This window comes from Bison bison, unplaced genomic scaffold (genome assembly GCF_000754665.1).
Source record: "Bison bison bison isolate TAMUID 2011002044 unplaced genomic scaffold, Bison_UMD1.0 scf7180017864092, whole genome shotgun sequence".
NCBI lineage: Eukaryota > Metazoa > Chordata > Mammalia > Artiodactyla > Bovidae > Bison > Bison bison.
In genome coordinates, this window is record NW_011494664.1 from 1159760 (window position 1) to 1172347 (window position 12588).

Below are 12588 nucleotides of genomic sequence, written 5' to 3' on the forward strand. Positions count from 1 at the left end.
TGTACTCTGCGTATAAGTTAAATAAGCAGGGTGACAATATACAACCTTGACGTGCTCCTTTTCCTATTTGGAACCAGTCTGTTGTTCCATGTCCAGTTGTAACTGTTGCTTCCTGACCTGCATACAAATTTCTCAAGAGGGAGGTCAGGTGGTCTGGTATTCCCATCTCTTTCAGAATTTTCCACAGTTTATTGTGATCCACACAAAGGCTTTGGCGTAGTCAATAAAGCAGAAATAGATGTTTTTCTGGAACTCTTTTGCTTTTTCCATGATCCAGCAGATGTTGGCAATTTGATCTCTGGTTCTCTGCCTTTTCTAAAACCAGCTCGAACATCTGGAAGTTCACGGTTCACGTATTGCTGAAGCCTGGCTTGGAGAATTTTGAGCATTACTTGACTAGTGTGTGAGATGAGTGCAATTGTGCGGTGGTTTGAGCATTCTTTGGCATTGCCTTTCTTTGGGATTGGAATGAAAAGTGACCTTTTCCAGTCCTGTGGCCACTGCTAGTTTTGCAAATTTGCTGGCATATTGAGTGCAGCACTTTCACAGCATCATCTTTCAGGATTTGAAATAGCTCAACTAGAATTCCATCACCTCCACCAGCTTTGCTCGTAGTGATGCTTTCTAAGGCCCACTTGACTTCACATTCCAGGATGTCTGGCTCCAGGTGAATGATCATACCGTCATGATTATCTGGGCCGTGAAGATCTTTTTTGTACAGTTCTTCTGTGTATTCTTGCCACCTCTTCTTAATATCTTCTGCTTCTGTTAGGCCCATACCATTTCTGTCCTTTATCGAGCCCATCTTTGCATGAAATGTTCCCTTGGTATCTGTGATTTTCTTGAAGAGATCTCTAGTCTTTCCCATTCTGTTGTTTTCCTCTATATCTTTGGATTGATCCCTGAGGAAGGCTTTCTTCTCTCTCCTTGCTATTCTTTGGAACTCTGCTTCTCTCTCCTTGCTATCCTTTGGAACTCTGCATGCAAATGGGAATATCTTTCCTTTTCTCCTTTGCTTTCTGCTTCTCTTCATTTCATAGCTATTTGTAAGGCCTCCTCAGACAGCCATTTTGCTTTTTCGCATTTCTTTTCCATGGAGATGGTCTTGGTCCCTGTCTCCTGTACAGTGTCACGAACCTCCATCCACAGTTCATCAGGCACTCTGTGTATCAGATCTAGTGCCTTAAATCTATTTCTGACTTCCACTGTATAATCATAAGGGATTTGATTTAGGTCATACCTAAATGGTCTAGTGGTTTTCCCTACTTTCTTCAATTTAAGTCTGAATTTGGCGACAAGGAGTTCATGATCTGAGCCACAGTCAGCTCCCAGTCTTGTTTTTGCTGACTGTATAGAGCTTCTCCATCTTTGGCTGGAGAAGGGAATGGCAAACCACTTTAGTATTCTTGCCTTGAGAACCCCATGAACAGTATGAAAAGGCAAAATGATAGTATACTGAAAGAGGAACTCCAGGTCAGTAGGTGCCCAATATACTACTGGAGATCAGTGGAGAAATAACTCCAGAAAGAATGAATGGATGGAGCCAAAGCAAAAACATATCCAGTTGTGGATGTGACTGGTGATAGAAGCAAGGTCCAATGCTGTAAAGAGCAATATTGCATAGGAACCTGGAATGTTAGGTCCATGAATCAAGGCAAATTGGAAGTGGTCAAACAGGAGATGGCAAGAGTGAACGTTGACATACTAGAAATCAGCGAACTCAAATGGACTGGAATGGGTGAATTTAACTCAGATGACCATTATATCTACTACTGTGGGTGGAAATCCCTTAGAAGAAATGGAGTAGCCATCATGGTCAACAAAAGAGTCCGAAATGCAGTACTTGGATGCAATCTCAAAAACAACAGAATGATCTCTGTTCGTTTCCAAGGCAAACCATTCAGTATCACGGTGATCCAAGTCTATGCCCCAACCAGTAACTCTGAAGAAGCTGAACAGTTCTATGAAGACCTACAAGACCTATTAGAACTAACAGTCAAAAAAGATGTCCTTTTCATTATAGGGGACTGGAATGCAAAAGTAGGAAGTCAAGAAACACCTGGAGTAACAGGCAAATTTGGCCTTGGAATATGGAATGAAGCAGGGCAAAGACTATTAATAGAGTTGCCAGAACGCACTGGTCATAGCAAACACCCTCTTCCAACAACACAAGAGAAGACTCTACACATGGACATCACCCTATGGTCAACACCAGAAATCAGACTGATTATCTTAGACTAGGTACACTGAATTTATTGGCATCACTTTTAAAATGAGTTGTGCATAGTACTATAAATGGGGTGTGACCAAAGTTCTTGAAAGTAAGGACAAAGAAGCTATTATTTGTGCTTATTTTTGTCAGTTTTACTAGAAGTTTGTCAATTTTATTGATCTTTTCGAAGAGCAAGTTCTTGGTTTTACTTTTTTTCTAGTTTTCTGTTTACAGTTTTATAAATTTTGGCTCTTAACCATTTCCTTTATTCTACTTGCTTTGGGTTTATTTTTCTCTTCTTTTTCTAGTCTCTTAAGGTAGCAGCTTAGGGTATTGAGACTTCTAATAAAGGCATTTGATGCTATTAATTTTCTTCTAAGTACTGCTTTACCTGAATCCCCCAAATTTTGATAATGTTGTATTTGTCATCTTTGATTCATTAAAATTTTTTTTAAATTTGTCTGTGTCGGGCCCCACTTGCGGCACACGGGATCGTTCATCTTCCTTGAGGCGCGTGTGATCTTTAGTTGTGGCATGTGAACTCTTAGTTGCATCATGTGGGACCTAGTTCCCTGACCAGGGATCGAACCCAGGCCCCCTGCATTGGGAGCTCGGAGTCTTAACCATTGGACCACCAGGGAGGTGCCATATTTTTTATTTCCTTTGATGGTTCTATTTGACTATTGTGGTTTAAGTGTTTGGAGATTTTCCTTTTATTCTGTTGTTATCTAGTCTAACTCTGTTATGGTCAGAGAACTTTTGTTATGATTTCAGTTCTTTTAACTTTGTAAAGGTTTTAATCAATAGGCCTATGAAAAGAATGTGTGTTCTGCTGTTCTTGGAGTCTTCTGTTGGTGTCAGTGAGATCCGTTTGATAGATTGCTCAGTTCTTCTAAGTTCTTGTTGATTTTTCTACTGATTGTTTATTTTTTTTAATTAATTTGTTTATTTTTGGTTGTGCCGAGTCTTCACTGCTACATGGCCTTTTCCAGTTGCAGAGAGCGAGGGCTGCTCTAGCTTTGCGGTATGTGGGCTTCTCATTGCAGTGGCTTCGTTTGTGGTGCACAGGCTTAACAGTTGGCCTTTTCCAGTTGCAGAGAGCGAGGGCTGCTCTAGCTTTGCGGTATGTGGGCTTCTCATTGCAGTGGCTTCGTTTGTGGTGCACAGGCTTAACAGTTGGCCTTTTCCAGTTGCAGAGAGCGAGGGCTGCTCTAGCTTTGCGGTATGTGGGCTTCTCATTGCAGTGGCTTCGTTTGTGGTGCACAGGCTTAACAGTTGGCCTTTTCCAGTTGCAGAGAGCGAGGGCTGCTCTAGCTTTGCGGTATGTGGGCTTCTCATTGCAGTGGCTTCGTTTGTGGTGCACAGGCTTAACAGTTGGCCTTTTCCAGTTGCAGAGAGCGAGGGCTGCTCTAGCTTTGCGGTATGTGGGCTTCTCATTGCAGTGGCTTCGTTTGTGGTGCACAGGCTTAACAGTTGTGGGCACAGTCGTGGTCACTCCGTGGAATGTGGGATCAAACCCATGTCTCCTGCATTGGCAAGTGGATTCTTAACCACTGAACCACCAGGGAAGCCCTACAAGTTCTATTTTAAGAGGACAGTTGAAGTCTCTGGCTGTAGTTATGGATTTGTCTTTTTCTCCTTTCAGGTTTGCTGTTAGGTACATATGTATCTAGGATTGTTATATTTTCTTGGCATACACCATAATGTTCCTCTTTATGCTTAGCAATTATCTTTGCTTGGAAGTCAGCTTTCTCTGATATCACATAAAGCCACTCTAGCTTTCTTTTGACTAGTGATTTTGTATCTTTTCCATCCTTTTAACTTACCTTTATCATGTTTGAAGTAAGTTTTTTGTAGGTAGCATAAAATTTAGATTTAGGCCTGCAATCTTACTGTTAACTGTTCGCTCTGTTTTTCTTTCCTCTCTTTCCTCTTTTTTGTTTTCTTCTGGGTTATTTGGACATTTTTTAGTATTCTGTTTTTAATTTATTGTCATTTCACCTATTATTTGTTTTAGTAATTGGTTGAGTGTAGATCTTATTGGGGTGTGTGGTGATGATTTTGTCCCCCGGGACAGATTTGGCAGTATCCAGACACTTGTTCGGTTGTTACAGCTGGGCGAGGGTGGTGGTTGTGGTCGTGATGGTGGTGTGTGCTACAGTTATCTAGCAGGTAGAAGCCAGGATTCTGATAAACATCCTACAGTGTACAGAACAGTACCACTGAATTATCTGGCCCAAATTACTAGTGTTAACAGTGAGAAACTCTTCTCTGTATACCATAATGTATCTCCTTGCACCAGAGTAATAGGTTTTCTTGGAGTTATCAGCATGATGCCCACTTCTAGGTTTTGGGCTGTGTTGAAACCAAACTGAGGGCAAAATTACGGTAAACTCACCGCTAGTTCAGTGGTACTTCAAATTCAGAGTCCTCAGATGGTTGCCCATGCATTCTGTTCATTTTACATCTATCTTCAACAGGAAAGAGAAAGCGGCATGTATCTAGTCATTCGCCTAGATCAAAATTGTTCATATTGTTTGCCTGTTTTTCTGATGGACTGCATATCTTTTCTTTTTGAATTTCAGGAGTTCATCTTTTATTCCAGATTTTAATCCCATCGTCTAACATTTGAAAATCTCCTACTCTTCTTATTTCTCTGCTAATTCTGTCTGTAGTGTCCATAGTTGAAGACTTTTATTTTGTTGTTATTTACAATGCTGTGTTAATTTCTCCTGTACAGCAAAGTGATTCAGTTTTTTTAATACATATTTATATATATATTCTTTTTCATATTCTTTTCCATTTTGGTGTATTGCAGGATATTAAATGTAGTTCCCTGTGTGATAAGTAGGGTCTTGTTTATGAAAATCTTAATTTTAATGTAATGATAGCCATTGTTTTTTTTGGCCTTGTGTCTTATTTTGGGGGAATTTTCTTAAGAAATCATTCCTCATCCAAGGTCTTTAGAGTCTGCAGGTTTTTTTCTATTATTGTAGAGTTTAACCTTTCACAGTTGAGTCTTCTGTCCTCATGGAATTCACTTTATATATACTATATGATATGAACTTTCTCTAAATAGTAGCTTATTTTTTCCAGTGTTATCCACAAAACACAGATACTTTCCTCAATGATTTATCAAAGCATTTACCAAACCAAGTTTCCATATATATGTGATATAGTCTGTTCTTAAATCAGTTTCACATTTTTTTTACTCTTACAGCTTTGCAGTATATTTTAAAGATATGTGGTAGAGTGAATCTCCAGCCTTTGTTCTTTTCACACTTTTAAAGCTCTTTATGGATCTTCATCCTTCTATAACAGTTTTAGAATTGAGTTTGTCAGAATGCTAGAATTTTAGTTGGAATTGCATTAAATATGTAATTGAATCTTAGTAATATTAAGTTATTCCATCATGAACATGTTCCTTTTCTCATTGAAGTCTCCTGTGTCTTTTGTTAATAGTTTTAAAATAAATTTTAAAAATCGTAGGCATTTTTTCTTGGTTAATTTCTAGATTGTTTTAGTGTTTGTCAATAAATACTGTGAGTGGTAACATTTCTATTTTTTCTTACTATTGCTGCTATAGAATAATAATTACTCTTGTTGTCTAGAAGCCCTGCAAACTTTTCAAAATTGGGATGGAGAGGGTGCCTGGGTTACATAAAATTTGGTCACCTAATTGTGTCCCTTCAACATGGCCTGGCATTGAAGTTTCCTTAAAAGGTGACATGTGTAGGTAAACATGCTAAAATATGTCTTGTACAATCTTCTTACACTCTTACTTATAACATCTCAATATAAGCCAGTGTCACAGAATGATTAATTATGATAGGAACAATCATAATGGGGTTAATTTTGATCAGGAATCTTTAATGAACTAGGATTTTAACTAATTCTGTAAGGTTAAGATAAGGTAGAACAGTAGGATTTTAGGCCAAGCAAAGAACAAATTAAATATCTGCAGAGACATAAAAATGTCTCAGTTGTGTAATTAATATCCTTCCTTTCTCCCTCCACTCTGAGCCTATCTCTCCATAGTATTCTGTTAAAATTACTATTGGACCATATACTATACAGGGCTTCCTTGGTGGCTCAGACGGTAAAGAAGCCACCTGCAATGCAGGAAACTTGGGTTTGGTCCCTGGGTTGGGAAGATGCCCTGGAGGAGGGCATGGCAACCCACTCCAGTATGCTTGCCTGGAGAATCCCCATGGACAGAGGTGCCTGGCGGGCTACAGTCCATAGGGTCGCAAACAGTCGGACACGACTGAGCGACTAAGCATAGTGTATACTATACTTTCTTCAAGTAGTTAGATTTAATTGTCTCTTAAGGCTCCTGCATGTCACTTTATAGATCTTAACTTTTATACTTTCATGGCCTGGTTGTTGGCTCTGTTCCATAGTATTCAAATTCCTTAGTTACTTCGGAAGAATATGTTTTATTATTCTATACACTTTGCCTCATCACTGAAGTTCCTGGAGCTCTAAAGAAATTTTTGAATGGTACGTTTTAACTTCTGGATGTACAAAAGTGGAAGAAATACAAAAGTAGATTTAAAGGAGTTTATATTTTGAGAGATGAATCTCAGGCTCATCTTTTGCGTGTAGTAAACTTAATAGTTGTGATACTTTATTTACCTTAAAAAATTGTTTTAAACAGATAATATCTGAAGATATTGGTGAATTACAGAAGAATCAAACTACAACCATGGCCAAAATTGCACAATACAAGAGGAAACTTATGGACCTTTCCCACAGAACTTTACAGGTAGTGATTTGGATTTTTTTTTTCAACATTTATAAGACTATATACATGATGGAAGTGCTAAATATGGATTTTTGCAATAGAAAAAAAAATACTAAAAGGAAATAATAATAGTCTGAAAGTACCAAACTTTCTCATTAAAACTTAGAACTCTGAGGTTAGATCTCTGGAGAGGATTGGGTGAAGAAAGTGAAAATATTCTAAAACTTGCATTTTATTGAGAGGGTAGGAGGAAAGCAGTGAGAAAATGAATCATCTTTTATGATATAGCAAAAATATGCATCAGATCATTAATATCTAGTTTTCATAAAAATAGCGAGTATAACCATTAATGAATGAAAAGCAACACAAGACTTGCAAATTAACAAGGAAATAAAAGAATGAATACCAACTTGAAATTTATCATGAAATTGAAATTATCATGAAAACAAACATTATATAGCAGAAATTTGGATGAAAATTTATAGCCTTAAAAAACTTCATTTTTTAAAGATACAAGATGCAAAAAATAGAGAACTTAGTACTCAAGGAAAAATATTATCAAGATAAGCCAAAAGGAACCAGTAAGAGGGAAATAAAGATGATGTGGAATGATTGAAGCAGAAAACAATCATAGCAGAATAAGTTGAAGAGCTGTTTCTTTAAAAAGACCATTAAAATGGCTAAATATGAATCTGAAGAAGGAAAAAAAGACTCATCTCATGAGCCTAAAGACAGAAAAGAAAAATTAGAAGTAAGAAAGGAGATAATACCACATACATACACAAGAAAATAAGAAAATACTACAGTGGAATTCAGGGCAATAAATTTAGATGTTAGATGATTTTCTAGCAAAATGGAAATTATTTAAATTGACCTACAGAAAAATCATCTTAAATAGACAAACACCGTAGAAGCAATTGGGAAAGTTATTAAAGATCCAACAGCGGAAAAAGCACAAAGGTCAAGTAGATTCATTTGTCTAAACATTAATGAGCTAATTCTAAAGTTACTTTATTTCAGACAAAAAGAAAAATATAGCTGTTTTTTTTAACAGTTTAAGATATAATTCATATACCATACAATTCACCTATTTTATTTTTAGTATATTCACAACTTTGTACAACCATCACCACAATCAAGTTTTACAACATTTGCATCACTCTAAATTTAAAAAAACACCATACCCATAAGCAGCAACTCCCCATTTCATCCTAAACCCCCTAGCTGTAGGCAACAACTTTGCATTTTTATGGATTTGCCTATTTTTGAACACTTCTTGTAAATGAAATCATAAAATATGTGGTATTTTTTGACTGGCTTTCTCAGAATATTTTCAGTGTTCATTCATGTTGTAGCATGTAACAGTACTTCCTTTTTATTGCTGAATAAATATTTCATTGTATGATTAACAGATTTTATCTCTTCATCAATCTATGAACATTTTGGTTGTTTAAACTTTTTTGGCTATTCTGAATGTTACTATTAACACTTATGTACAAGTGTTTATGTGGATATATGCTTTTGTTTCTCTTGGGATACATAAACCAAGGTTGGCAATTGCTTGGTAATGTGTACCTCTGTGTTCAACCTTTTCAATAACCAAATTATTTTTCCAGAGCAGCTGCAGCATTTTACATCAGCTTTTAGTACCCCCAAATAAAAATTTATAAACAGATAATTCTAATAGAGGTGCAGATTATGCTAAGTAAGATAAACCAGACTGAAAGGCTATATATAATTCCATTTATCTGATATCATGAAAAAGGCACAGCGACAGGTATGTAATAGATCAGTAGTTGCTAGGAGCGGCAGTAAAGGAGAGGAGACTACAAGGAGCAGGAGGGAACTTTTTGGGTGATAGAAATGTTCTATATCTTGATTGTGGTGATGGGTAACCTGTGTTCATCTAAATACATAGAACTGTACTCCTAAAAAGGGTGAATTTTGTTGTATGTGGATTATAACTCAGTAAATCTGACCAAAGAAAACAAGTGCAGAAAACCTAAGTAAAATATAAGAGAATCCAGCTATTATCAAATTCTAAAGGAATGTAATTTTTTTCTTAAAGGAATATACTTTGACTAAGGTTAATTTCAGGAATGGACGGTTGGTTCTATAACAGGATCTATGAACATAATTTATCCTAGCAACACATGGAAGGAAAATATGTAAGTTTTTGTAAATAAGCAGGGTAATTAAACTAGTATAAAACAATGAAAAGAGATTATCTCTTTGCTGATGATATGACTGTATCTAGAAAACCCAAGGAAATAAATAATAGAATTAATGTGGTAAGATGGCTAAATATGAGATTTTTAGTGTTTCTTTATACTAAATCAGTGTTAAGTGTTTTAGAAATCAGTGTTTCTTTATACTATTAAAGGAAATAAGAGTATTCCATTCATTATCATGAAAAAACTGTAAAATACTTAGGAATAAATTTGTGAGGAAGATATACAATCTGAATTAAAGTTTTCACAGATAGATTAAACCATATTCTTAGATAAGAAAATATCTACTTTATAAATTTTAAGAGTGAATTACAGCTTTAAACAAACTGATTAAAATCTTTCAGTACATAAGTAAGGGTAACTTTTGAGAATAGATTCAGGAAAACAAACAAGAAATAGTGTAGCGGACTTGCTTTATCAAATTTTAGAAACTATTTCAAGTTCTTATAATCAAATTAACATGGGCTTGGTGTAAGATTAGACATAAAGATCCACAGAACAGAATAGAGAATCCAGAAATAGATGCACATTGTATCTTAATATGAAAAAGCTGGTATTTCAATTCATTGGGTTTAGTTAATAATGCTAGTAATTGTCTATCCATCTGGAAAATTTGACCACTGTATCACACCATGTACCAGTTAGCTCCAGGTTCTTCTGTCCTCGGGGATTCTCCAGGTAAGAATACTGGAGTGGATTGCCACGCTGTCCTCCAAGGGATCTTCCCAACCCAGGGATCAAACCCCGGTCTCCCGCACTGCAGGCAGATTCTTTACCATCTGAGCCACCAGGGAAGCCCATATACAAAAACAAGGGGTATTAAAGACTTAACTCTTAAGAAATTTATGAAGCTACATGAACAACCTAGGGATTGAAGAGACATGTAGCCAGAAAACCAGAAACTGTAAAACAAAATTGACTAACAAAAATTTTGTATAGCAAAAGAAAACAGAAGCCATTTGTTAGTAGTCAAGTGATTTTAGAAAAAGAAAATTGTGAATTTGGAAACAGCACTGATTTTCGTTGTAAATATTTGTATCTTACAAAGAAGTGCTACATTTTGACCCCTAAAACCCCAGCTGAAATACAGGCAAATGTGTAAAGGCAATTCACAGAAGGGCAGATGTGGAGTAGTTCTTACCTGGTGGAAGATGGTCCTTCAACATTCAAGGTGGGGGTGGAATCCCCTGGTGGTCCAGTGGTTAAAGCTCCCCAATTCCACTGCAGGGAGTCTGGGTTCAATCCCTGGTCAAGGAACTAAGAACCGAACTGATCCCAGAAGCCAAGTGGCCAAGAAAGAAAAAACAATCAAGAGGATGCAGATTTTTAAAAAAGAAAAATCGCGTGATGCTTTAGTACTCATCAGACTGGAAAAACTTTAAACGTCATTACCTATTGCTGACATAAATGTGTGGAAAAGGGTAGTCTTATGTGTGTCTTATGAATACATAAGTTGCTAGGATATTTGGGAAAGCAATTTAGCAGCTTCTGAAGACTGAACACACCTACCTTTAAACCCAGCAATCTTGAATTCATGGCAGTCTATACCAGTAAATAAAGATATTATATACACACACAAAACTATTATAGCATTGTTCAGAGTGTCAAAACTAGAAACTATATATCCCCCTCGATATAAGAATGCTTAATTATTGGCTAATCATGAAAATCATGTGGTCATTAAAATTCATGTAACTTGCCTAATAAGAATGGGCAAACAATTCAAATCTTGAACTGTTATGATTCTAACTATTGTATTTAGCTAATTTCTTTCAACAGTTGATGTGTAATAAAATTACCTGCATAAATGAAGAGAGATAATTCTATTGTTATTGTTGGGCTTTCTTTGTGTAGGTCCTAATCAAACAGGAAATTCAGAGGAAGAGTGGGTATGCCATCCAAGCTGATGAAGAGCAGTTGCGAGTTCAGCTAGATACAATTCAGGGTGAACTAAATGCCCCTACTCAGTTTAAGGTAAGACCATAAAGCTAGAATTTGTTTCAGGTGGCTCAGAAATGTTACTTGGTCTTCAAAAAGACCAAGTACATGTTCTTTATTAAGTACATGTTCTTTTTAATTAAAACTTGCTTTCTAAAGTAGACTCTTAATCATGATATACTGGGCATGTATTAATTGTATGATTGTATTAATGTTTCAAACGAAGTACAAAAGGAGAATTGAAATGCCTTTAATTATAGTAGTATCCATCCTTTTAAAACATTCTCTTAGAAATGGTTGCTGTTGTGAGCAGTTATAATTCAACTCAGTATTATTTTTAAGGGCCGACTAAATGAACTGATGTCCCAAATCAGGATGCAGAATCACTTTGGAGCAGTCAGATCTGAAGAAAGATATTACATAGACGCAGATCTGTTACGAGAAATCAAGCAGGTAAGTTTTCCACTGGAGTGCACTTTTTAAAAGGTGAATTCACGTCCATAAGGATGGCTATTATCCAAAACAAAACACCCTCCAGAAAATAACACGTTTAGAGGATGTAAAGAAAATGGAACTGTCGTGCATTGCTAGTGGCAATGTAAAATGATATACACAGGCACTGTGAAAAATGCTTCCTTAAAATATTAAATACAGAATTGTAGTATAGTCCCTCAATCCTACTTCTGGGAATGTACCTGTAAGAATTGAACGTAGTGACTCAGATATTTGCATGCCCATGTTCATAGAAGCATCATTCACAGTAGCCAAAGTGGAAGCAATCCAGGTGTCAACAGATGGATAAGTAGACAAAATATGGTATATGTATACAATGGAGTATTAGCCTTAAAAAGGCAGGCAGTTAATACACACACACACATCATGGATGAACTTTGAAGACATTACGTGAAATAAGCCGGTTATTTGAAAGGACAAAAGTTGTAGGATTCCATTCATATGGTGTACCCAAGAGTAGAATGGTAGTTGCTGAAGGGAGGGTTACTGATCCCATCAGCCCTCAGGGGACCTGGGTGGAGGCTACAGGAGCCAAGACCTCAGACCACTTGTCTAAGGCTCACTTCTATGAAAACATTAGGAAGTACTACTCTAGCTTACTTTCATTAGTATAAATACAGATTGGTTTAATGAAAGCTGTTCATCCATTCAGCAACTAAAAATATTAAGATGGCAAACTTTGTGGAACATATTAGATAGGACTAATTGGCATGGCCTGAGGATTTTAGGTAGTTATAAATGTCCTTATTTATCTAATTTTATTATGTGCTTTAGAATGAATATTGCTGTTTTATGCAACTAAAAACTAGTTTGGCTCTTGGGTTCTCAAAAAGTTATCAGTTCAGTTCAGTCGCTCAGTCGTGTCCAATTCTTTGTGACCCATGGACTGCAGCATGCCAGGCCTCCCTGTCCATCACCAACTCCCAGAGTTTACCCAAACTCATGTC

At 36.6% G+C, this 12588-nt stretch overlaps 1 protein-coding gene across 1 annotated transcript in view; it reads left to right on the top strand.

The window, feature by feature from the left end:
- Positions 1–12588, top strand: part of NUP54 (nucleoporin 54kDa) — a 33509-nt gene that overhangs the window by 19131 nt on the left and 1790 nt on the right. The window contains exons 9-11 of the mRNA XM_010838142.1: positions 6873–6980; positions 11045–11164; positions 11471–11581. Coding sequence (XP_010836444.1) covers positions 6873–6980; positions 11045–11164; positions 11471–11581 — 339 coding nt within the window. The remainder of the gene's footprint in view (positions 1–6872; positions 6981–11044; positions 11165–11470; positions 11582–12588) is intronic.